Here is a 26,842-nt window from a genome sequence, read left to right on the forward strand (position 1 = left end):
ATTAAATCAGATCAATGTATAAATGCATTCCAAGCATCCCGACGTGTTCAGACACCTCAGGGTGTTAATGTCTGGCTAGAGCTGTAGTAGTTTCATGTACACAGTTGTTAGACTACTGACTCCAGCTTCCACTTTTCCCAGCATGTCAGAAAGTATTTAGTCGACTGTCTAAACTGGCATTGATCAATAAAGGGAATTATAGTAAATTGCCTACTTCTTCAACACGAGGTCCCCAAAGCACTTTACACTACATTCAGTCATTCACCAAACATTCACCACCAGTAGGGACGGTGAGTGAAGTGGACGCAACATCTGTGACAGACAGAGGAGGAGTTCAAATCAGCAACCCGCCGGCTATGAACTCCTACCATCGTCGCCCAAACTCCTTTGTAATTGGTGTAAGGATCTGGGGCTGTGTGAGTTTGGCTTTTGTCATTTTTTGTTTTCCTTAGTTTTTTCAATTAGTTCTGATTGTTTCCATTTCCACTTCAGTTCTTTATTAGTGATTGTAGTTTATGTCTTGTTATTCCTTGTCACTTTATGTTTCTTTAGTCTAGTTATTGTTTACTTTTAAAGGTTTTGTTGGTTCTAGTGGCCTTTATTTGAAAGTAGTTTGACAGGAAAGAGAGTTATTAGAGAGGGGGAAGACATGCTGCAAATGTCGCCAGGCCGGGAATCAAACCTGTAAATACCCGGACGAGGACTAAGGCCTCCATACATGGGTTGTGCTTTGCCCCTGCGCCACCACAGCACCCTAGTCTAGTTATTCTTTAGTGTTAAACTCTCCCTCGCCCCCAGTGCCACTTCCTCTCTTCAGCCTTCCTCCTGCTTTCTCCATTCGAACCTGCAACTCTATCAGCCTACGTCTTTTGCTCAGTATTCTTCTATTCTACAATTGCACCACACTGGAGTAACTCTGTACTTTCAGTGAGATTTTTTTTTCTTTTTTTCAAACATTCCTTCCTGCCTTTTTGGAGAAAAATACCTTTCTTTGGACAACCACCCACTTCTTGTTTTGGATACTATGAAAAAAAAAAAGTTTTGCCATTTTGTTATGCATATTCTGAATACTCTCCGTACATATACACACTTTCCTCAAATGCTATGCATCACTGCTAAGCGCCACTTTAATCCCGTCGCTTAAAGAATGATTTCTGATTATTATATTTAACATTGGCACCAACTGCTACAGCCTTTGGCAGATAGATATCATGGTAGCGGTTTTCGGAACAGCACCGATAGCTATCTAAATGAGATATGGCAAGTAAATCTGATGAGGTAGCACAGCTTGTCAGAACACAGCAACAATGTATCAATTCATATTAGAAATGATATTCCATCTCTTATACAACTTTATCGGAAGAGCTGTGTCATTTTCATTATGTTTGCACCACTCCACAAACATCCATAATAAGCCTTCGTAAATTTAATGTGGCAGTCTCCATTTCAGTCTAAAGATGGAAACAGGATTTAAAGTGACTACATGGCTGTTACAACCTGCAATTTCTACAGAAAGAAATTTTGTAGAAAATACCTGAAATCATATGTAGGGTGATTTCTGTCCAAGGCTCAATCCTAGGCCCCATCATCTTTATCATCACCCTGCTTTAGTCACTCTGGATAAATTTAAGTCAATAAGAAAATATTTTTGAATGGAATTTGCATTTTTCAGTATGCCTTTTAAATCACTGTTAAGATCAACTTTCCAGTGTCTTCTGAACAACAATAGAGTTAAAAATGATGGTCAAGCTGGTTTCTAAATGAACAGCCAAGACATTTGACAACAGAGTTCTTAAAGACATGCTTACAACTCTGGCAGGTCAGAAACGGACCCATTTTAGAAATGTGGAAAAAAAGTAATCTACTTTGAATCCCCCACCAGCAACTGGCTGCCACAGCCATGCAGCTCTGACTCGAAGATGAAGATTTGGGCATCTTCTCCTGTGGCAGCACATCCTCCCAGAGTCACATCTGCAGCCGGAGCAGGTTTACCGATCCCCAGCAGGTCTTTCCTGGCTTCCACTTGAACAGAGATCTCCCCACAATCAGCACCGACACTCTGAGCTGGCTCTGGAATTTTCAGCTCAAGGTCTGGAGGGTGCCGAGGCTCCTCCTCTGCAGGTGGATCAGGATACCGCCAAGCTAAAGGTCCCTCAAACTCTGGTTTCACCTGCTGGACAGCTGGGATGCAGGGTACGATCAGTTCATTTATGTCAAAGTCAGAATGATAAGTTGAAATTTAAAAACGGTGACAGGTTTAGAAAACATTTTTCAGTGCACATTTTTGATTGTTTCCTTTTTCTACAAAGTCTTAAACTGTTGGGGAGTAATCACTATGACAATACACCAACCAGTATACAAGTAAAATCTATCAGTCTTTTTAATATAAGTGCTTTGCTAAGTGTAAATGACCCCGCTTCATTGTGTGAACAATTTTTACTTTTTTTCCCCCCTGTCTTTCTCAGCTCCATACATTTGATGATCAGAGTATAAAGCCAGATCAGTCATAGGTCAATCTGAACAGTGCCAAAACTCAATATGTTAAGTACCATTAGTTGCGAATCCCACTTACCTTGTAGCTGTAGAAATACAGGTTGGTGTCTCATCCGGTCAGCAGGGGCAAAGGGATTTTGGTTTAATTCTTTAGCTAAAGCAGCTAAAGCACCACAAGACAGACAAAAAGCTATCTTGATAAATATCCTCCTCTTATTCTTTGTGATTTATTTTCCTGATTCTGAAAAATGTTGATTGATGCAAGAGGCAACTTTGTATAGTGACCTAAGGTCTTGGCCACCATTTGATTGTCTTGATGATTCTCCAGCTCTGCCTCATTAGACCCTCAAGTTTCACCTGGGCTCCATTTCAGGGGAAAAGGTCATCAAGCTCCCACTGGAAGCAGATTCCCTGACTAAACCTAACAACTGTTGACAGGCGTTAAGCTTAAATCCTCAGATTTTCCTACGCATCGAGAAACCAGTCCCAATAATCGCACTGCACCCTACGCCCCCCTATGAAGTGTGTACTCAGTCGAAGTGAACATAAGGGTTCGAGTGCGTCACATGCACGCAAAAAACTTGACAGGGACAGTATGACTGCGCAGCAACTTCCAAAATGGAGGACCTCTCGCTATTTAGGCATTTGTACTTCTAAATAGTCTAGCAAGCAATCTATTTTAAATGTACAGTACAGTTATTTTTGTTTTCCAAAATCATTGCAGAAGATATCTGGCTGTTCCTAATGTGTATGAATACAGAGCAAAATTGGATAGTATTCATAAATGTACAGTAGAGTGAAACTATTATTTACTTTACATTTATTTCCAAGGTAGAAAAACTTTGTCATTAAAATGTACTATATATAACTGGACCCCAAATATTACACATAGCTCCCCAGCTAAATTTACTGCTGTTTTGAATGCTTATGACAAAATATATCAAAGTTCGATTTGATATATTGCCAGTTTCCCATCTCCAAAACGAGTAAACGTATGGGTCGGTTTGCATGAGGAATCTCACATTCTTCTATTATTATTATTATTATTATTATTTTATAGCCCACATTTTGCTTTGAAATTATTGTGATTCTATGCAACTGTCAAAACTAAGACCACAGAGACACGTACCAGTTCAGGATTTTATTCTGACAAAAACAAATCAGAGATCATCTTTAAATGTTTGAGACTCGAACACTTCAGAAACTTCTACTCTATAGTGCATCGAGTTATATCCAGACATTACCCAGAGAATAGTGATGAACCAGCTTGCTCCCAAGGGAATGACAGCATACTCATATGTGGTCTCTTAAACTAAATCGAAATTCTAAATCTAACTAAAACTAAATTCTCCTCTCACAAGACCTTAAACATTTGTTTCTGCTTAAAGTTTAAATTTTATTTAAAGCACTTGTGTTTAATAAAGCATAAATTGTATTCATATCAATTTAGTACATTTAAATGGTAACTTACATTTACTAAAATACAATCCTGAACAAGAAAGGATTTTCTAACTTATTCTGTTTCAATTTATCAAAAAGAGATACAATAACTTATCTACCACAGAATGGCAAACTAGAGGAATGATGGATGGAAATCAGACGGATGGAGGGTCAGATGGAAGTATGTCAGGAAGCATGTTCTCTAGTCTACTGCTCATGCAGCTTTTTATGTCTCTTAGCAGTTGGAAGAGAGAAATAACTCCTGCAATATTACCACTAAGCTGTCCACATGATAAAGTCAGCAATCAGCACTCATTAAACTAAACTTGTGTGTGAGATGAGTCCCTCCTCTAGAAACATAATAGAACAATCTGCCAACTCCTCACAGTTATTGTCCAGCTGATTTCAAACAGATGCAATGGAATCATGTAAATAAGCCTTCTCAGGCTTTGGGACATTACAAACACAAAGACAGCAGGTTAGAAAGAATTTGCTTTAAGCAGGTGGGGTGTCCTCCGTCAATCGTCTGGTTCAGCTACACACTGCTCCACAATTTCTCTGAGGTTGGGGTTTTCCATGGCAGCTGCTATCCGCTCCTTATCATTGATCTGTTTGTTAACTGCAGACATGAACAGAAGGTTCTCACTCAGTTAATGAGCAACAGCAAGATAAAAAGAAAAGCACCCATCAATTTATCAAAAAAAGGATACATCTGCTGCAAAAGCAGCATTTGCTCCGTCAGAGGTTACTGCTGTTTTTGCTTTTTTAATTCTTACTAAAATGCTTGAGACTATCTTAATACCAGAAAAAGATAAGAACAAATACAAAGAGCAGTTTTTCCAAGTCATGATTTCATTTATGGGACGCACCATGGAGCATCCCATAAATGTCCGCATGAAGTTGAATGTTCTTCCTGTAAATATGTGGGTTCACTCAGAGTAGTTGGTCTCCCTCCCACAGACCACAAACATAACTGTTAGTTATTTTTGACAGGACAGTGCATAAAAAAATAATGTCCAATATTTTGACTTACAGCAACTTTGTTGTGATAAATGTTGAATATTTTTTTCAGATCAAGGAATGTATAAAGAAATAGAACCGCTCAATGTTGAGGCATCAAATAAATGATTCAATCAGATTATTCAAGAATCATAATCGTTGTTCATTATTACTACTAAAGAATTATTCTGGAATCAGCCAAGATAAGGGACTTCCTGTGGCAAGGAACAGACTAGCAGGAAACATGAACCAACTAATGCTCCTGTAAATGGAAGAGAAGATTCCTGTGGAAGACTCTCAATGACCGGAGGAAAGTGGAATTCATTAATGAATGCTGAATCTGCATTTTCCAAGGAAATAAGGCTTTGATACCATTCACTTGAAATAAAGATGGCCACCAAATTTAGAGTAGCATCACTTCAGTGACAATATCAGGCTTATTTAATTCAGTTGCACAAATACGCAACACATCATCTCAAGGCACTTTACAAAAAAATCTATTTCAATACAGTTACATACAAAACATTACAATCAAACCTATTTATCAAAAAGTGCAGTCAAGTTCAGTTTATTATTCATATCGGGGTAAAAGCTTTTTCTATCAAATGGAACCCAATAGACTGACTTGCAGTAAATCGCTTGCATTGTCGCTGACTTTGCAGCAATTAATCAGACAGAGCATGCATGTAGCAACAGCAAAGAGGAAACTCCCCTTTAACAGATTAACCTCTGGCGGAATATGACTCAGCGGCCATCTGCCATGACCAACTGGGGGTTTTAGTACACACACACACATACCCACACACACACACACACACACACACACACACACACACACACACAAAATAAAGAAACAGAAGCATTGATCGAGAAGTACTTCCTATATTAAAGAAAAGTAAAATGTTAGCAGTTAAAAGAATGTTCAGTTGTTGGTAGCAGTGTCTCAGCTGATGGGCCCCTCAGACAAGACGTCACAGTTAAACAGAATGCCAGCCCAGTTAGAGCTTCTATGGAAAGAATGAAAGGCTGAGAGAAAACGTAAAAAGTTTGAAATAAGAGGAAAACACACAACTTGGAGAGAAGGAGAGAACGTGGCTAAGTGGTCAGAGAAGTGGTCAATTTGTCCAGGCAGTTTAATCCAAGTGAAAACTTAAGATGGAAGTTAAAAATAAAAATGAAATCAAATGACAAGCAAGCCTAAATATCAGCTGCTGTACAAGAATGATGCAACGTGAATGTTTAAGAATATTGTGTTTTGCATTGAGCACAAAAAGAAAAAAACTTATTTAAAGTGTATGACCTATTTAAACCTTAAATACTTATTTGTGAGAAAATATAGTGTTGTGCAAGTTCATTAAATAAACACTTACTGTCTTCTTCAGTAGAATGGGTTCCTTCTGAAATGTAAATTTCCAACTAAAGAGCAAAAGAAGAAAAAAACAAAACAATTGATCAAATAACTTATGTTTGTTACCATCAAGACCAAAGATCACTGATGCTAGCTTGGAGCTAAGGTGGTTTAGGATTGCAAATAACATGAGAAACGATTTTAGAGACATAAAAAAAAAATCACAAACAACAAAGAGTTTTAATAAATTTAAAGCATACTAATATAACTACTGCTCTGAAGACAAGAGAAACATGAAGTCTGCCCATAAGGTTCAGACTCACCTTATGTTTAAATGGCAGACACCGCTGCAACTTCACTTGTATGCACAGGCCTGCAGACAACACATCTTTATCAAACACAGATACTAACAGATCTACTGCTACAAAACAGGAAACAAAAATATGCTATTCAATAGACCACTGCTCTAAAACTTTTCCATCTGAGGACCACTTAACCCATTTAAAGTGGATATACATACATTGCTTTTAAATCTTTCCTTGCATGTAAATCATTCATTATGGCCAATATAAAGTGGAACTGCAATCCTTTGGTCTGAATTCTTCGTCACTGCAACTCAGACCAATAACAAGTAATAATTACAATAAGAGTAATAATTACAAATATTTAGTACTTAGTATATTAATACTTCTCAATTTACTGACCGAGTCTTTCCAAACCTAAAATATGATCAGCTCTCCGTCCAACATTGTGTTCAGGTGGATTTAGAGGAGACTTTTGTCATCAGCAGACTTCCTCACCAATCAGAGTAGCCAGGGAGCAGTGAGGAACGGTTGGGGAGAATCTGATTATGATGAGGAACTCGTCCTCGTTGAGCTCCTGAATCTCCACACATTTCTCTGTCACTACCTCCAGCTCCTCCAGGGTGTTCGGCTTCTCGGGGTCCCGGATGGATCGAATCACATCTGAGGGAGGGAAGGAAATACATTTCCATGAGACGCTTGAAATCTCTTAACGTCTACAATGACTGAACGATGAAATACAATGCTGTGAAAATGATTTATACTTTGCAAATTTCTGTTGTTTCGTATGTTTTTTTTGGGGTTTTTTTGCCATTTTGTCACAGTTGACCCCTCAGGGTACCTTGACTACCCAAAATGGGACATTCTACTTTTTTATATATATATTACTATTATTTTTCCCAGTATCTCGGTCATCCTAAAGATCAATTCTATGAAACTTGGCCAGAACTGTTTTAAATTTTCTTTTTAAAATTTCTTTGTCCCTTTGATTGTAAGTTACGGTATGTAGAACAAAATGCATGCACCTTGTGTGCACTTAACATTCTGGTTCAATTGACTCCCATTATAACCACATATTTTTAATGGACAGTAAACCTGGCATTTTAAAATAACTTTCCTATGAAGATCAAAATGATCTAAGTGTCTGCCTTCAAAATACAAGAAAAACCTGTTTTAGGTTTGATGACTCCTGTAATATCACTACAGGCTCCACCCCCTTATTTTGTCAAGTTTCAATGAGGGAATGGTTCTACTACCTTTAAATATGCATGGCAAAAATACATTGAACACAAAAATAGTCTTGGTGTGTTGGTAATGATGTAAAGGAGTGGTGTGAAAATGATTAAGAAAATATTTTGTAATTTGAAGAATCAAAGCCAAGTAGCCTTTGTTTATGTCTTCTTTATTATGGGAGATTGGCATAGCAAGTTTATGCGGGTTCATTTGTCTGGTCTTCCACACATGAAGAGGGTCTGCCATATTTTTCTAGTAAGTGATGAGCCCCATGAGAAAATGTTAGAAGACTACAGCTATTTCTCTTGAAATGTAGTGAGTAAAAGTAAAAAGTTGTCAGAAAGATAAATACTCAGATATAAATACCTGAAAAATCTATTTAGGTATAGCAAACAAAGCTGAAGTTGGTTTCCGGTTCCAGCTTCCGATTCGGGAAATGGCTAAAGGGCGATTCCACCTACTTTTTCACTATTTTCCACATCTTTAATCTACTCTAGTTAAAAAACTACAACACCTAGACTCTTCAATAAAGGTTGATTTCACCACTTTTTGTATCTATATCACACTAGAACTGCTCCTGTTCCTAAATTACAACTCCTACACACTTCAAACTTGGACAGGATTATTCTGCTCAAATAGCAGAATATTTAAAACCATGTTCGGGGTTTGTGAAACCTTTATGTGCTTTGATTTCAGATTACTATTCACACTCGTTCTATGTAGGGTTTTTTTTTCAAATTCAATTCTAATTTAAAACCACTTTATTAATCCCAAAGGCAAACTAAATGTCGGTTTAACTCATTAATTCTTCAAAGAGGTATTGTAGATGGTAATGGCTGTTGGAAGGAAAGACCTTCTGTAGCGGTCTGTGTTGCACTAAATCTGAAGAAGCCTCTGACTGAAAGCACTCTGCCTTCCCAAGAGAGTCTCATGAGAGTGGGTTTGCTGAAGCAGGTGTATGATGGCAGCATCAACTCCAACTCCACGGCAATAAGCAAACTGCAGGTGGTCTTGATATTTCCTTGTCTGCTTATTCAGGTGGGCCAACCGGAGTCTCTCCAAGACCTTCATGTTGTGCAACGTCAGGGCTACAGGTCTGTAGTCGTTGATGACAGACGGGTGAGTTTTCTTCGATATTGGATTCAGTACAGTAATCTGATCATTTGTGAAGTTTCACAAATCAGAAAAAAAGTTTCACAAATCCCAAACATTGTTCTAAATATTCGGCTATTAGTTGAGAATAATCTAGTCCAGGTTTGAAGAGTCTAGGTGTTGTAGTTTTGGGAGCTGGAGCAGTTTTAGAGTGATCAAGAAGCAAAAAAAAGTGATGAAATCAACCTTTATTGAAGTTTCACAAATCAGAAAAAAGTTTCATAAATCCCAAACATTGTTCTAAATATTCTGCTATTAGAGCAGAATAAACCAGTCCAAGTTTGAAGTGTCTAGGTGTTGTAGTTTTTTTAACTAAAGTAGATTAAAGATGCGGTTGATGGTGAAAATTTAGGTAGAAAAGCCCTTGTGCCATTTCCCGAATGGGAAGCTGGAATCGGAAACCAACTTCAGCTTCGTGTATAGCAACGATTTATTCTGTTTCACTTTACAACTTTGCCTGCAATTAACATAGAATGATCTACACCAGTTTTGAAGTGTCCAGGTGTTATAGTTTAGGAGCTGCAGCGGTTCTAATGTGGCACAGATTAATAAAAATGACGAAATAGCCATTAAGGAAACTTCACAATTCAAATAAGAGGTTTCACAAATCACAAACTTGGTCTTATTCTGCTTTAGTGCAGAATAATCTAGTCCATGTGTTGCATTTGTTTAAGGTTAAATAGGCTCAAGGTACTGAAACATTTAGGTGGAATTGCCTTTTAGCCATAAATGTCCGAATCGGAAGCCAATTTCAGCTTCGTAGTCGCAAAGGAGCAGGAAATAAATTGAAGAGCTTTTTCCATGTATCATCTTTCCAGCTCGACTGGCAGCCAGTCTGACGTGAGAAACGCCAAACAGACCCTCTAACTTACCGTACACGTCCAGAGCTTTTTCCTCCATCGGCTCGGTGTTCATGCCATTTCTGTTGAGTCCGGACAGTTGGAAAATCTTTTCTAGAGCTGGTGATAGACGGCTGGACACTATTTCCATTGGTTGACACGCGCCATAATAAACGACAACATCTCAAGAGAGACCGACTTCTTCTTTTGTCCAATGGCGGTTGGCAAACAACCTAATGGAGCATTACTGCCACCAACTGGGCAACCGGAAGCTGGAAACTTCTCTCTCTTCTCTCTCTCTCTCTCTCTCTCTCTCTCTCTCTCTCTCTCTCTCTCTCTCTCTCTCTCTCTCTCTCTCTCTCTCTCTCTCTCTCTCCTCTCTCTCTCTCTCTCTCTCTCTCCCTCTCTCTCTCTCTCTCTCTCTCTCTCCTCTCTCTCTCTCTCTCTCTCTCTCTCTCTCTCTCTCTATCTATCTATCTATCTATCTACCATGTATATAAATTCCACATATGGATATCTGGTTCATGAGCCACATGAACCACACTCCATACCTGTAGGTGGCGGTGATGCACCTTAAGTTATTTGCCAACCGCCAATACATTTCAAGAAGAAGAGGAAGCTATTTCGGTCAGCTGACACCAGAAGTAATGTGACTCTTACAACTGGGAAGCTGTTGACAAGAGAAGAAAATTATTAAATATTTCCCATCTTGTTATTCAGATATCTTTATCAAGACCATTTGAACCGGTCAAACTATTCTGAAACTGAGAGGAGATGTTTGACGGGCAGAACTCGATAGAGGTGCTGGTTATTCCTGAGAACCAGCGCTGTGGTCAGCTTGCAGACATCCAGAAAGCCGCGCTGTGCCCTGCGGGCTCCCTGCTCTGCTGCCTTGGCGTCTCGGGCCAGCTGTTGGTGTGGGACCCTGGGGACAGAGGGGCCCCTCCGGCTGCATCGGACGGCTGCTTTGTAGAGTGAGTTCTGACTGGTCTTCGCTTCCCGTGTTTGTAAAGCAAGATTTGTGCTAAACAACTTTTTATGCTCGAACCGAATCGAGACAGACAAGAGTTTTTAACAGTGACACGTCCTATAATAAAATCTTTCCCTAAAATCTTTTTTAGCAATAAAAAAAAAAGTAAGACTCGTGCTAAGTCATGTGCCATGTACGTTTATTTCACAGGATGGTACGAAATCTTGGTAATTTTAAAGACACAAATAGTACTATTATAAAATGATCAATTCAGTCAGCACTACTAAATAAAGTCATAAATCTTTTGAAACCTTTCTGGTGCACCTGTGGTCAAAACATGTTTGTTTATTCAGTGAAGTTACACATGGTGTGGGTTAGTGTAAAAGTTACAGAAGTAATGTAACTGAGTAAATGTGAATACTTACTATATGTGACCTGGACAGGGTCTGTCACTGCTGGGTTGATATGTCTCTTATTTGTAGTTTTGTTAAATACAAAGTCAACTACTGAAGTCTCTTTTTTTAAGGGATGTAGTATGTATTAAAATCATATCCAAATTAAATGCTTCATGGAATTGCAGATAACAGTGCTTATTCTGCAGATTAAAAAACCCCCTATTCTTTTCCCTATTCACAGTTTCTGCTGGGAGGAGGCGAATACAAGCATTTGGGGAGTCAGCAGCTGTAATTTGTTGGCTGTTGGATCACAGGGTGACATAACGCTATTCGAGGCTGAAGCAGAACAATCCACCCCAGTTTCTTTGCTGACTGTGCAAAAGTGTAATGTAGATAATCTGCTGGAAATTGTCAAGGGGAGCGACAAAAGTGAGTAATCAGTTGTTCTTACATTTATCACCTGCTGAATTTTGTTTTGAAAGTCTTAACGTTACAGATTACACTGGTTGACAGCCAAAACTTGCCTGGGCTTTTTTCCAACTCTTTTAGGGTTATTTCGATGAGCTGAATCCAAAAATCACATTGGTTTTGCTCAATCAGGTCAACTTTCTGAACTGTGGAGCAACATAGACAACTTCCCAAAAAACATTTTTTGTAACTCAGTGTTATGCTCTTGTTGCCAGGTGTGTGTGAGCTGGTGCCTGTACAGGTGTTGTCCTTTATGGCCAACCAGTGCTGTGTACTGGTAAACAATGAGTGGATTCTGCAGCTGCAGTGGGAACAGGCATCACAAGAACCAAAGACGACCTCCTGCTGCAGAATCCAGCTAACAACCAGTGACAGACATACTGCTGTTCACCACTGTGTCTGTGCAGAAACCCTATTTGTCCTCAGCTCCAGTGGACTCATATGTATCCTGCAAAAAGCCTCTTATACTGACAGTAGAAATGCTGCTTTTCAATTTAAATCAGAGCTGCAGAAGCTACGTCTCCTCTTAATAAAGCAACAGCCCCAAGCTAGCATGACCTAATCAGTGGGGAATCAGGCTGGAAAAAGAATGAGTAAAGAACATTCATACTGCAGCTTTAAACCAGGTTTATGAAAGAAACCCTGGATATAATAAACTCGCTCTCTCTGTTTGTTATTGTTCCTCATACAGACAAGAAATTTGGCTGTAAATGTGATGTCACTGGTAATCTTTTTAAAAAAAGGGTTGCCATTTTAAAGTTTGTTTTGGTTGTTTGTTAGTGTGTGAAACAATGCATTTCTGTCCAAAGAGTGTTTTCCCTAATCTGTCCTTCCGATCAGATGTGTATGCCATTACTGATGGTTCTCTGCTGGCCAGCATCAACATTCCTTCCTACCTGAGCTCTGGTTGGCCGGATGGCGGCCTGACTTCCTCTTCACTCTCCTCCTCCTCTTCCTCCTCCTCCTCCTTCTGCCTTTTCCAGGTGTCAGCAGATCTTTGCACAGCTGTAGCTGTAACTCAGTCTCATGCAGCAGTCGCCCTTAATCTTAACCACTACTTCAGGTACAGGAGCCAGTTCTCTATTAATGTTTTCTAATTGCTTTGTTTACAGCACAATGGCATTTCTCCTTGAGGCCTACTGTAGACTTTCCTTCATGTGTGTTACTCCCTCACTCTGAAGTTGAAATAGACATTTGGGTGACAGTGATATTTGCTCTTTGTCTAAAAGACTGAACACATGCTGATGCATACATATAGAACTGATGTGAAAAACATTGCTTTGTTACTTTCTCTCAGTAGATTAAGATCACTATTGATCATAGATTTAGTGTAAGACTAAGTCTATGTGTAGCAAAAATAAGGATATGATTTGGCATCTTGTTTTAACACTTAGCATAGTGGGTGGCAGACGATGAGCCTTTGGGTTTTAAATGTAGCTCTAGTCTTTTTGACTCAGCCCCGGCTCCAGAGTAGTTTAGCGAAGGGGGCGGCTTTAAATTTAATATGAATACATAAACAAACTTCTATGAAACATTTCAAATAAAAATAACCATGTTTATTAATATTTAAAAAAACAATAATGATGTAAACAGTAACATGGAGAAAATGTTTCCAACCTCTGCTTCCGAGACAATTTCTTTAAATTCAAAGTCATTCTATTCAAGTACGTATTATGGCACATTAGGGCCATTGAGGGTAGAAAAAATAGGAGTACATTTCCACCAAAATAAAAGCCTTGAAGAAAACAAGAAAATTTCTGAGCTGCAAAAGTTGAAAATTTGCTAGAAAAAAAAAACACTCAGAAATTTTGAGATGCGTCTCAGAATTTTTTTTTTTTTTTTTTTTTTTTAGAAATTTCCACATTTTTTTGAAAATGTCAGGGTTTGTTGTCTTTTTTTTATTGCAATTTATACCTTCTTTTCTAAAATCTACAATGGCCCTGATACACTATTGTAAGTAAGAGCAGGATTAGTTAATAATATTATTCAAGTAAAAGTAAAAAGTGCAGTAAAACGACTCTCATAAGTACGCCCTTTGCGCCAGGGCAGTATTGACTACGGTTGGGAAATATTTTAGCTGTTTCGTTACTAAACAACGACCTGCTGGTTTGTTGCACTTTAATAAAGTAAAACTGTCTTCCAGAGAACACCCAGAACACCTCCACTGTGTTGGCCCCCAGTCCTCTTCCTCACTTCAGCCCAAGGATCCAGGAGACCAGGACGCCCTGTCCAGCTCCAGTCTTGCTGCTGTTGGTTCACCACTCAGTGATAACCGGTACAACCACTGATGACAGACTGTCCTTTTATGATGCAGCATATGTTTACTGTCCACTTGAAAGCAATGCAGTTGTAATGGATTCAGTGCTGTTCCTACACATACACCCAAATATCACACTGAGGAACTTTTTTCCAAACAAACTTGAACCACTCGTGAGGGAAGTTCCAAAATTTGCATTAAATGACAAATGAATATAAAAGAAAAGCAAATATTGTACACAGTATTTTGAAATAAGTGCGCAGAATAAAGCTTTCAAAAAATTAATTTTATATTTCGGGTTTTTGTACCGCTAACCAGATGGTCATAGCTCATATTTTGAGATAAGGATTTTGAACATGCCTGACAAATTGTCCTGTGCCTTTCAGATTATTGATTAATGACTTTGAGGATATTCAGTCTTTCTCGTCTTTTTTTAGTGCCTGGGACACTTGTCTAGCATCCATGTATGCCAGAGCGCAGCAGGCGGCTTATCCCTCATCCCCCTCTAAGTCAGGAGGGGTTCCATGGTTCCACTCGCTCCCCCACCTGCAGTCCCACCCAGCTGCCATGTCCTCCCACAGCAGAGTGCCTCCCAGTGGGGCGACCGTGGCCTTCTCTGTCCTTGACTCATCCATTCCATCTCTTCTTGCCGTTTCTGAGTTCTCTGCACTTTTGACCTTTGTTGCTCCTGGCAACACACACACAACGGTGGCATTATGGGATATGGAGTCTGGGAGAACGAGCTACCACCAGGCTGAAGGAACGGCTGTGCCAGTGCAGCACAGTGGAGAGAGACAGCACAGACTGCTGCTGAAGAGTAAGATAAGCAGTGGCACAGTATTTTTTTTTTTTTTTTTTATATCTTACACTTTTGCATCTTATGTACACATTTAATAACTTAGCTATTGAAATGCCATTTTAAAAGGAAAAAAACAAATTTAACACCAATTTTCAACCCTTTGTGTACAGCTTGTAAGTATCTCCAGTGTTTCTTGGGCAGTTTGCAAACATTTATACTAAAATATCCTATCCACAGGAAGCAGACAATGTTAATTTTAAGATTGATTATCCTGCCAGAACTAATAAACACGTCATCACTCCTCCCTCACAGTGATGTGTGTGTTTTTCTTCAGGGTCCGGTGTGTTCCAGGTCTTGTTTTCCATGTCCCAGGAGGATTTATTAAGCAGGTTGATGTTGTTTGGCAGTGCAGCAACAGTGGACACAGTCTGTCACCTTAACAGCTGGGGGCACTGCTCCATTCCCTTCCACGCGCTGCAGGTAGGCATCCAAGTCTACTACAAAAAAAATCGATTTATCGATTGATTTCCTCTGTGTTGCTTCTTTTGCTTTTTGTTTTGCACGCAGGCTGGACTGAAAAACCGACAGCTTGACACAGTGGATTTGTACCTGAAAAGTAAAGAAAATGTCCTGAACCCATCAGCAGCAGCTGGTTTTTCTGAGCAGTTAGCAGAATCCAAACTGAGTCTCAAGGACAGTAAGTACACAGGATTCAAGAAGACGTGAACCATGACGGTGTGTAAACTAACGTGTCACTCTTTGCTTGGACTCCACTGAACCTCTACAGGTCTGCTGTTACCTACTGCCAAAAAATGTAAAAAAAAAAAGTTTACTGAAGCCTTAGAGTTGGGATGTAAAGCGTCCAAGTGTCTGATCTGATATATTTGTTAAAACATGTTAAATATGCTGATGAAACAACTTAAAACTGAAGTTTAATTAAGTCAGAATTTTGTTTGTGGCTTTTACCATATATAAGACAAGTCAGACTTTAATTTAAATTATGGACTCAGTTGAATATTTTATAAATGAAGATGGCTTTGCCAAAAAAGATGGCAATGTTTTTGGCAGCCCCCTTTCAGCAGTTACAGCTAGCAAGCAATGTCTGAATTTCAAAAGAAGACATCTATACTTGCAAACAGGGATTTCAGTTTTAAAGTGTCTGGTTTCCAAATTATGGTTTTCACATTTTCCGATAGATGCTCAGTAAATTAAACATATAAGCTCCTGAAGGGTTTTTAAACAATAGTTAATTTTTTCTCTGCCACTTTCAGACCTTTTAGCTGCATCCTTTTGGAGAAAACACGTTTTTTTTGGAAGCCTTATTTTATACCATTATCATTATGATTTTCCATAATGATAATGGAGAATCATTATTCCAAAAAATTATTTTCCCAATATGGTTCATTAATTTTCAGATTTTCAGCTGCTCAATTTTCAGATTGGACAATTGTTGCCCTAACCTAGTATTTGTGAAATGTTTATGACACTATGTTCCTAAAAGTCTGTAGAGTTCCTTGATTTAATAATTCCTTTGTAATGTTTTCATATTCTATCAAATTTATATATCAGTTTGTGCTATGGTTATTTTTAATCATTTATATATGTATATATATGCATCCATCCATCCATCCATCCATCTTCTTCCGCTTATCCGTATATATTATGTATATATATATATATATATAAATTATAAATACAAATTATTTTTATAAGTAGTTGATATTGTATTGTATTACTTTTTGTAAGGTTTTTGGAAACTAACTTGAAGTTAGAAAAATTTGCAATGGTCATAGCCGTAACGGCCTATTAGGAGCTGATTGGAGATCATGCATAATCTATGTATGACGTATTTTTGTATTTCAATCTGTATGTAAAGACACGTGGCTGTCCTTGAGTTTGTTGGTTTATCTCCATGCAGGTGTCCAGGAGTTGTTGCCTGCGTTGGATTTGTTGTGTTCGGCGGTCAGAGAGCTGAACAGTGAAGCTCAGAGCCGACAGTTCTCTGAGCAGCTGCTCAACCTCACCATGAGCTTCATTAACACACAGATCCGCTCTGTGCTCCTCTGGCCACGTTGTAAGGCAAACACAGCTCACAGTTACTTCACTTTACTGAAATGCTCTTCCACTATTTGGGATTCAGAGAGCTGGAGGTGTTTTGTTGTGCTTGCAGATGAGCAGTCAGACGTGCAGAGCAATGTTGAAGTTCTGGGCAAGTATGTCACAGAGTTGAGGGGTTATATGAAGAGATTCCCCTGGGCTTCAGGCGACTCCACATCTGATACTAGTGCTACTCTCCAGGGAGCAAAGACTGATGACTGGGAGCAACTTTCAACGCAGGTGACGTTTCAACTTGCATTTTATTTGTTGTAGTATCAATCATTAGAAAAACATAGTGTACCTTTTGTACTGTGTTGTCATCAAGTATGTAATTTTCAGACTGAATTTGTTTCGCAGGAAGTTATCCATCAGTCGATCCTGACCAATCAGATCCCCCGAGCTCAGGCCGTAATGTGGAGACAGAGCCGGCCTGAAAAGCAGCTGTCAGCTCTGAGGATGGTGGGCCTGCGCCAAGTTTTGTCCTGCTTGCAGTGCAAGGACCTAAAGTCTGCCAAGAAATTCCTGACCAACATGGTAAGAACACGAATCCAACTGGAAACTAGCACACTGCTTGTAGGAATATTATAAAAAATATTTTATTCTGGGATTTAGTAACTAAATTTGGTTTTCCTGACTGACATGAAACAGACAATGTGGAAAAAGGTTAGGGCTACGTAAAAATTTTTTGTTTTTGTTTATTTTTCAAATATAATTATTTTTCTGAAATGTTCAGTAATGGGGAAATACTTAATCTGCTAGTTTGACCTTGCTGAGTAAGACAAAATCTGTTATTCTCAGCACTCCTTGAATTTCTAACATGTAGGATCTTGAACCCATTGAGTGACTGAGAGAGACAATGAAAGCCCAGAACGTTTACAGAATAACTTATATTTATTAAGAGTTTAAACAGCAATGAGAAAATGTTACAGATAAATCAAAGATGAATAAATGGTAGAACTTGATGTAAAGTGACATTAGAATATATAATAGGTTGAACAGGTCTGAGTAAGCAAATTAATTGCAGAATAAACATCAATAAATGACCCCAAATATGGGCTATAAGTAATATATAGGACTAACAACATGTAAAAGAAATATGTTATAAAAAGAGATCTTGTGCCACTACTTTGTTAATGCTTCTAGCAGCATGGACTAATGTGGAAACTGAGTTTTAAAAGTTGACAAAAACAAAATCTAAGGTTTTGTTCATGTATGAGATGTGAAATATGTAATTTGTATGATTAATGAAGACTCTTTAGTAGTTCATTTTGAGTTTGTCATTGCATAATGGTGCAATAAATGGTCTTTTAAAATCAAGTCTGACCGACTGACTCAAACTTAAATACAGCCGTTAATTTCGTTTTTCTCAGAGGCAACTTTAACTATACTTGAAGGACTTTTGCTTGTGCCTCTGCTCCCAATTGATGCAACATTTTGGGATCTTAATATTAACCCAACCGAAGAATCAGTGTGTTTTTTTTCCCTGTTTTTTATTGTTATTTTTTATTTTATTTAGTGCGCTACTTATTAATGGATATGAATTCAAATGTAACTGGGTAAAATACCTTACTCAAAGCAAACTCATGTAAAAGTTCTGGTATTGTAAGCAACAAAGTACAGACAAATTGTACTTAATTACAGTAATGAGTGTGAATGCTACTTTCCTCCTAGCTGTCCAGACTTTCTCTTGGATCAGTATTAGATTATGGTACAGTTATCAAACATTGTTGTCTTTAAAGCTTTTTTTTTTTTTACAGAAGGTGACAAAATTAGTTGAGATCATACAAGTGAAATAAAAAGCAGAAGGAACAGATGGTTAATGCAAAAAACACCCTGTTTCCTTTAGTACAAAATAACTTTTTCAAAAAGAAAAAAAAAACAGGCCTATGAAGCTAAGCCTGTTGAATATTAGAACAACAAGATATTATGTATAAAATATGTATTTTTGTGGTTGTATGTGTTGATTTTGTTCAAGCTATTTAACATTTTGAACAGGTGTTAGGATTATACACATTATTGACAATTTTGGTACCTATTATTACATAGATTTTATTTCTTGTTGTTTTTTTTATCTCTGTTCTCACTAATCTGTTTAAAAGACATGTTGTTTTGTTGGGCAGAGACTGAAATTACAAGATTATTGTGCTGAATAGATCAGTTTCATTGATCTACTTTTTTTTTTACCCAGATCATTTCTATTATTTCCACATGCAAAAAATCCTAGAAATTAAAAATACTTACTTTTTTTTTTTTACCATCCCTTTTGGTAATAAGCTGATTGATTGTTAAGCCAATAATTTCCCTCACAAGGCAAACTGCAACATTTTGTCGTCTGCAGGGTTTCAGTGTGAAGAAAGAGCTTCACAGCATCTGCCTTTACACCAACAACAAAGATCTCCGGGAATTGTTGGTGAGTCACAATTCTTACAACCAACACCAAACGAGACTTTACCTTTCTGTGAGAGTTGACCAGTATGCTTTGTTTTTGGTACCTTTGTACTTGAATATGATTTTGTTGTAGATCTCAGTATGTTTTAACACATATTGTGAACAAAGTGATGTCATAATCGTTCTGATTTTTGCATTTTCAAAGAATTCGGCACCTTGCCAGCCCAAACCTGCACTCGTACAGGAGCATCTAAAAAAAGTGCAAATATTCAGAAAGCTTATTTATTTTAGTAATTCAGTCACAGATATGAAACTCATCTGTTGCTTCATTACACGCAGTCATTTTTATTAAAGTTGTGTTTATTTCTGTTAATTTGCATAACTTTGTCGTACTGTTAATAAAAACTGAAAATGATTTTTCAGTGGGCAGGGCTAATATTATGGCACAAGAACCTGCTGACATATGCTTTACCTCTATTTAAAATCTTTTAAATCAAAGATTTTAAAAAGCAGCTTGTTTTCGAAGGCCTTGTAGAAAATTAGACCGTCATATTATTTGGGGAGCTCTGGTTTTAACACATTTTTCTATTCCATTGATTGGCCATGCTGGTTTGGTCTTTGTAACTCTGTTCCATCCATCAGGTAGAGGATCTGTCAAAGCAGAGTTCTCTGACTGAAGAAGAGCTGGAGGGCGTCTCGTTCATCTGTGAGATAGAGAAGCTTGGCCTGCTGCCTGCAGTCTTCTGCCCAGCTAATCCCCTTTCACAACGGTACAGATGCTGCATTTCTTTGCTCATTATTTGTGGTGTTAATGTGCTTCTCACGGCCACCAGAACAAATGAAAACTAAATAAGAGAAAATGAAATGTACTATAAAAGCAAACACAAGTATGGGGGAAAAAAAAAAAGTGGTTTAAAATGATCCAAGTAAGAAAATTAGAACAAATTAAACAATTTTCATACAGATTTATATTTTAAACTAGATACATTTTGTGGAAATGTATCTAGTCTATGTAAAAATGATAAAAATAAATGATTCTCATTATTCTGTTGTTTTTGATTTTTTTACCTTTACTTAATGTAGCTCAGAAATTCTATATTTATCTACTCGTTTTATGGTAACTCTGTGGTTTTAAGGTTGAAAGTTTTCATTCCTTTATTCTTACGCATATTGAACAGTTGTTTTTTTGACACCCAGTTAATTTCCCACCCATTTACTTTTAAATTTGACCACCCTAAAATTTCCACAACATTTTCTTTGGAAATTACAGAAGAATTTCCGATGGCTTAAATTTACGTTGTCAGTGTTGATATAGAGGAAGTCTGTGTTTTGACCTTTATAAAACAAACATGTTCCAGGTTACCTCAGATGGTTCATAAGGAGCTAGATGGTGAAGAAGTGCTGAAGGAGTCGGTGGGACAGAGTTCTGAGGAGGAGGAGGGAGAACTCTGGAGGAACCTCCGACTGGACTGGGTGAAGACCTGGGATCAGAGCTGCCGGACGGCTGTTCGCTTATCCAGGCTGCAGCACATAGGTCAGGCTCCAAGTCCAAGCAAAACTAGAATGGCTCTGTGGTCCTGCAGCGTACAGACGCACAACAAACATCTGTCTCTTTTATCAGAGCTGAGCTGCTGTGACCCTGCAGTGTTGTGGCACTACCTGACTGCTTTTCACCACCATCAGAAGGTGGTTGACTGGATTCACAATCAAAGGACCTTTGGCTCCCCCTGTTGGCCGGACATAACTCCTGAGATGGTCAACAATAACACAGTGTGCAGCATCTTCTTCAAGGAGAACATCTTGGACCTTCTAGCTGGGTACAGAAGCTTATTTCAACCATTTACTTTGTCATTAGATTCTTGTGTTTTAAGTTAAAGTTGTTGAAAAGAGAACAAATAAATTAACCCACGTACACACACTCACACAATGCCTGTATTTGGCCTGTTTTGATCATATGTTAGGGTGTGGGATAGCACCCTGGAGGACCAGGAAGTTGAGGGGAAGTTGTTAACAATATTGTAATTTTCTGAAGAAAAGTATACACACAAATCAGGACACTTTTTTTCAATTTGTTGCATTTTCATATACATATCCTATACTCACCTACTGGAAAGCAATGATGTCATAAATCCACTTCTAGCTCACATCAGCCATAACAGCAGACTTTATGTCCACACCTCTTTCTGTTTATTGCTTATTTTAGTGACGGCTACAAAATAAAATAAAGGTGACCCACTCACCAACTCTGACAGATCATCAGTAGAGCAGATTTTTATACAAGCTAATCTACCACAATGATGATAATTGCAAAATAAACAAGCCTAAAAACATAAAACTGTAATGGACTCAATGTTCTGTTCTTTGAGTTTTTGTGTGAAATTTTTGTGTGTTTTTCGGTCTTGAATCCTGAAACGTATACCAAGATAAAAGTGGTTTTGAGTTGTTATTGAGCGGTTTTTCTGTGTTATTTTCCCCTTTGTCAAAATTTGAGTTTCAGGTTGTAGATCACCTCATCCCCAAACATTCTGCCTCATTTAACCATTAATGCCTCCTGCCACCACAGGAAAGGTGTATTTATCCCAGATGAGATGTCAGACTTGGAGCAGCTGCTATGGCGACTGGCTCAGGGTGCTGGGTTGATGACGTCATCCCCCCCCGTATCTCAGTATTGCTCCCCTGTTGGCCTTAACCTACACAGTGTCTTCATTGCATTGTGCCTGGAGCATAATCTTCAGTACCTGCTTTATACCTACCTGGAGCACTACAGGTAGGGAACTGCTGTTTAGTTTTGATTCAATACATGTTTCTGTTATTATGCAAAGCATCAGCTTTGGGTCCCCTTTCCACAGACTGACGCCCAGAAACTGCCCCCTCCTTACCGATCAGAACCTGCTGGGGAGTCAGCCCTGGTTTGAGATGATGGTGAAGACCCAGGAGATAACCAGAGACCTGTCAGGTACCCACAGTGGATGTGCTGCACTGATGGGATCAAACTTCTCTCCATAGGTCATGATTATAAAAAAACAAACAACATAAGCAAAGAAATGTTTGTAGATCTGTTTTTCCCATATTAAAAACTACATTCATGTCACTATTGCAGTTAAGAATGCAAGAAACCTCTGTCATGCATCTTTAGACACCATGTGACTCAAAAATGAAATATCAGGAAAAAACAATTTCTAAAGAAATTTCATGACCGTACATTTTCTGTCTTTCTCTCTCTGTGTTTGCAGAACCAGAACCCGTGTTCCAGGCGAGTCTGACCAGCGCTCAGGTGCTGCTACCCGGTAGCCAGGCCTCTCTGAGCAGCTTACTGTTTGAGGGACACAGTCTGCTGGCGCTGGCTTCCATCATGTTTGCTCATGGTGGAATTGATAAGGTACAATATGCCTCAGCTAATCAAAACGCCTTACCATTTCTTAAAGCTATAACCTAAATTGTTATAGAAAAAATCGATAACAGTTTTTTCTGTTAAAACTGTTATCGTTTTTACAGAAAACTGTAACAGCGATAATCGCAAAATATCGCTGTTATATAGTAATGCAATATAAACACCATGTTATATAGGGTGTATATATTAATATACACACCACTGCAGGAAAATGAATAGTTGTAATAACATGTTTATTTCATAAGGGCCTTTCAGATCACTCACATTAGGGACAGTGGCGCCGGTTGCAGTTTTCTGGCTGATCCCCGATATTTAAAAAAGCCTGGCCTGCCGACTCTGATTTTAGCTGATGCAGATTTTTTAGTTTGAAATGTTGCTATATATGGCAAGAAAGTTGCTAACAGTGGAGTGATCGATATTAACTGCAAGCATGCAGACATGAATTGGTCTATGGAGTCAAACCTCAGTCACAGCAAAGCAAAAGGGAACAGCGGTTGGTTTTTTAGACCTTTGCTGAGGTTGATAAGATCGGCTTCACAGGTAGGTATCAGTGCACTGCTAATTTCAACATCTTCCATCAACATAGATGCAATAATTTTGTGGCTGAGTATAAAAACTAAAACACAAATACAAACCTGCTTACGTAAAAGAACATGGGCTTGTAATACAAATGAAATATTCTTCACTGTGTGTGTTCCAACATATGAATGTTCTGAAGTCTTTTGTCCTTAAAGACAGACATCGAGTGTAATCTAAAATCCTGCTGACAGTAAGTTGTTTTCTGGCCATTTGTGCCGTGTTCTGTTTATTTGTTTGTTATAATTTTGCTTTGATCAATTTACGTTAACAGGGTGGGCTGCCTTTCTGTCGCCTTTCTGTCGTCTGCCCCAATTGTCAGCTTCAGTCAATTGTTTTTTTAATAACTTTTTTTTTAATAGTAGACACATTATCTGCTAAATATTTTACCACTGAACAGAACTGTGCTGTTATGCGTAGGTGGTGGCTCAGGGACAGAGTTCAACAGGTTTGGAGGGGACTGTTGACCCCCAGCTCCTGAAGATGGCACTGGCCCCTCATTACAAGCTGAGAGCCGCCCTCTTCCCATCTGGGAATGGCTCATCCACTGACATCTCTATTTATCACCTTCTCCAGGTACACACACAACCCTTTATGAAATAAAAAATGGCTAAAAGTCATCTATAGGAGATGCAGCGTTTACCAAAGAAATATAGTTTGTGGAACAGTTAAAATGCCATGTGATGTCACATTGTAAAAGCTGATTATCTCTTAATGTGTAACATAGTAATCCTTAATGGTGTTCTATCCTAGTCGCTTCACCCTCTTGACCCATCCAGGCTCTTTAGTTGGCAGACTGCAAACCCTCTGAACTGCACTGGTAAGAAGATCGTTTTTTGAGATCTGTTATAGGCACATGTAAAAAAAAAAAGAAAAGAAAATGTTCAATATATTTGTTAATGTAAGACACTGAAACTAGGCCTCTATTTTTTTTTTTATTTGAGTTGCGGCTTTATATCTGGATGATTAATACTTACTATATGCTTGCTATTTACTTACCAAACTGACACAACTAGCCAAATACTTCAAATGATTTTATTATTATTACTGTCATCATCATGTAAACTCGTATCTTACAGAATATACAGGCACAAAATGTTCTCATAAAAAAAGATTTATTAGAAAACAATTAGATAATCAGCCGATATCAGCTCGTTTCGCCGTTTGCTGCATGTTTGCACCTGTCAGCCGCCGTAGTCTTCTGTTACGGTTTCTCACAGGTTTTTCTAAGATTATTAAATGGAGCCAAACTATCCATTTAATACAGAGTGAAACTGATCATTTACTTATGTTCTGCAGAAACATCCGAACTGCCTCATTTTTCTAGCTCTCACCTGGTTGATAAGTTCGCTATAGTAGAAAACCTGGACTTTCTTTACTACATCCATCATGGTCGACCATCTTTTGCATATGGAAACTTTCTCATCCAGCAGCTGGGGGTCTGCAGTGATGTGCAGTTGCTGTAAGTACCTCTGACGTCAGCTTTTATTATCAGTTTATTGAGATGGTTACTAGGGCAGGTAAGATGGCATCCATGTTTCTGACATGCTGCATATTTCCTTAGTTGTGTTTGCATGCTTGTGTTTCAGGCTCCAGACGGTCTGGCTGCAGGTGTACAGATTGGCTCTGAAGTGTTTCAACAAGCCGTCTGTGACATCGTCTGCTGTGTGTTTCTGTGAGCTGCTGGGAATCTGCAGCCTGAAGCTGAGAGTCGACATCAGAGCCATGAACACCATCCTTCAGCACTGGAACCAACTGGACAGGCACACACCAACGCAGAATCTGCGAGCATTAAGTAAACAGCACTAAGACATATGCCAGTCCAACACAGCATCTCTACGGTCCAATTGAACACAGTAAACTCCTTTACGGTTCCGTTTCAGTGTCTAAAGCAGTAAAGCTGGTGAATGGAGAGCCGGGAGCTGCAGCAGAGCTGCTTTGTTACCTGGAGGCTGCAGTGGCAGACAGTCTGGAGCAGAGGGGGGTCAGCAGGTTAGCCTGCCTGCTAACACATTTGCAATTTACAATCTACTGCCCTTTATCATCCAGTAGCATTGTCCATGTGGATAATGCATTGAATTGGATAATTAATTTCTGAAGTACCTGCTGTCACTGCTGTACAAAGCAATCTGTTCTCCTCTTTAAAAACTGACTTTTTAAGAAGTTGAATACATTTTCATGTCTCATATAATGTTGTATTTATTTGGAAGAGTAATTTTAACTGACTTGAGATAATATTCATTTATTAATTCTAAAATGTCAGTTTTACATTCATATTTCCTTTCAAATGTCTTTTTATTGATTATTAGCAACATATTGATATTGACAGACAGACAGACAGACAGACTGTCTGGTCTGGACTGGCCAACAGAATCCCACACCTTCTCGTTTTACTGTCCCACAGTAGTGCCAGCCAGACAACCCTGATGTGATGTCATGAAAACTGAAACTACTTACAGTTGAATGTCTGACAGATGTAATTCTGAGGTCTTATGTTCAGAAGTTCTTTCTAAGTATTGTGTTTTGTTTTCTCAGGTCGTCGTTCGAGGCGGCTCAGGAGTGGGCCTTACCCGTTCAGTTCTGTCAGCTCCACAGTCTGGAGCTCAGTCTGGTTTATCCCAGCCACTGTGCCGAGGACAGACAATTTGTACACTTTTTATTGTTTGTCCAACTGCACAGTTTCCCACCCCAGCAGGTGAGCACACACAGGACACACTCCATCTTTTTAAGAAATGTCAGTTTATTTGAAAAATATAATTTGTGCCTACTTTTTTTTATTTATTTGATCAAACCTTTATTTAACTAGGTTAGTTCCATTTAGATCAGAGATATCTTTTACAAGAGAGACCTGGCCAACAGCAGCAATATAATTACCAAGATAAAACAAAAAAAAGCAACACACATTAAAACTTGCTCTAAAACACTTGCAGACAATGACACAGTCAAAAAAAAAAACTGTGTGGTGTTTTTCAACTCTTTTAGGGTCATTTTGATCAGCTGACTCCAAAAATCACATCAGGTCAACTTTCTGAACTATGGAGCAACATAAGGATCAAAATGCATGACTTGTTCTCTCATCTGAGAATCTGGGATAAATGAGTGATGAGCAGGAGGAGAGATTCCATTAGGACAGAAAAGAGATGGAGAATTTTACACAATGAAGATGTAATGTTCAAATTACATGTACTTACCCTTATTAGTGTTTATTATTCAATGTACAGAAATCCAAGTCTGTAACATTTCATTAATACACTCTGTTAGAAAACAAGTTTTTTTTTCTCCTAAAAAAATAAATATTAACAGAAATGAACTGATGATGTGACAAAAATGTCATCAATTTAGTCAGAAGATCAGATTTCTCTGAAGCAAATTAGAAAAAAAAAACCTGATTGAGAAAAATGGATGTCATGTTTGGATGTTTGGAGCGGTGCAAAATAATCCTAATTCAGTTGAAGAAACACAGACAACATCCAAAAAACATTTTTTGTAACCCAGTGTGATAATCTCCATGTTTTTCAAGTTATTCAGTGTAACAAGGGTTTGAAGTTGAAGCTTTAATTGTAGGGAATCTAGGCATGAGATGGACAAAAATCTAGAAGCTTTTTTTCCCTACTTCACTTCACCCATTAGAGACAACAAGATGGAAACATCCACAGATAAAAGATTGTCCCTGCTGTGTTTCCTTGTTAACACAG

The 26,842-nt window shown here is 38.4% G+C and overlaps 2 protein-coding genes across 2 annotated transcripts in view; one reads left to right on the plus strand and one right to left on the minus strand.

The window, feature by feature from the left end:
* Window positions 1-3,619: 3,619 nt before the first annotated feature.
* On the minus strand, window positions 3,620-10,031 carry fam96a (family with sequence similarity 96 member A). The gene is made up of 5 exons (XM_005811852.2): window positions 9,840-10,031; window positions 7,081-7,245; window positions 6,604-6,653; window positions 6,303-6,348; window positions 3,620-4,552 (listed from the first exon to the last, which is right to left on the minus strand). Exons 1-5 carry the CDS (start codon window positions 9,955-9,957, stop codon window positions 4,452-4,454), a joined length of 480 nt encoding a protein of 159 aa, XP_005811909.1. The 5' UTR covers window positions 9,958-10,031; the 3' UTR covers window positions 3,620-4,451.
* A 398-nt stretch (window positions 10,032-10,429) lies between these two features.
* spg11 (SPG11, spatacsin vesicle trafficking associated) overlaps window positions 10,430-26,842 on the plus strand; it is a 28,017-nt gene continuing 11,604 nt past the window's right edge. The window contains exons 1-24 of the mRNA XM_023348341.1: window positions 10,430-10,780; window positions 11,413-11,600; window positions 11,855-12,082; window positions 12,480-12,702; window positions 13,783-13,914; window positions 14,334-14,713; window positions 15,030-15,175; window positions 15,263-15,392; window positions 16,614-16,769; window positions 16,866-17,032; window positions 17,150-17,326; window positions 19,131-19,202; window positions 19,823-19,950; window positions 20,539-20,714; window positions 20,802-20,997; window positions 21,744-21,947; window positions 22,030-22,136; window positions 22,414-22,559; window positions 23,568-23,723; window positions 23,901-23,967; window positions 24,447-24,609; window positions 24,737-24,942; window positions 25,031-25,139; window positions 25,683-25,842. Coding sequence (XP_023204109.1) covers window positions 10,581-10,780; window positions 11,413-11,600; window positions 11,855-12,082; window positions 12,480-12,702; window positions 13,783-13,914; window positions 14,334-14,713; window positions 15,030-15,175; window positions 15,263-15,392; window positions 16,614-16,769; window positions 16,866-17,032; window positions 17,150-17,326; window positions 19,131-19,202; window positions 19,823-19,950; window positions 20,539-20,714; window positions 20,802-20,997; window positions 21,744-21,947; window positions 22,030-22,136; window positions 22,414-22,559; window positions 23,568-23,723; window positions 23,901-23,967; window positions 24,447-24,609; window positions 24,737-24,942; window positions 25,031-25,139; window positions 25,683-25,842 — 4,017 coding nt within the window. The 5' untranslated portion in view covers window positions 10,430-10,580. The remainder of the gene's footprint in view (window positions 10,781-11,412; window positions 11,601-11,854; window positions 12,083-12,479; window positions 12,703-13,782; window positions 13,915-14,333; window positions 14,714-15,029; window positions 15,176-15,262; window positions 15,393-16,613; window positions 16,770-16,865; window positions 17,033-17,149; window positions 17,327-19,130; window positions 19,203-19,822; window positions 19,951-20,538; window positions 20,715-20,801; window positions 20,998-21,743; window positions 21,948-22,029; window positions 22,137-22,413; window positions 22,560-23,567; window positions 23,724-23,900; window positions 23,968-24,446; window positions 24,610-24,736; window positions 24,943-25,030; window positions 25,140-25,682; window positions 25,843-26,842) is intronic.

This window comes from Xiphophorus maculatus, chromosome 2 (genome assembly GCF_002775205.1).
Source record: "Xiphophorus maculatus strain JP 163 A chromosome 2, X_maculatus-5.0-male, whole genome shotgun sequence".
NCBI classification, from domain to species: Eukaryota; Metazoa; Chordata; class Actinopteri; order Cyprinodontiformes; family Poeciliidae; genus Xiphophorus; species Xiphophorus maculatus.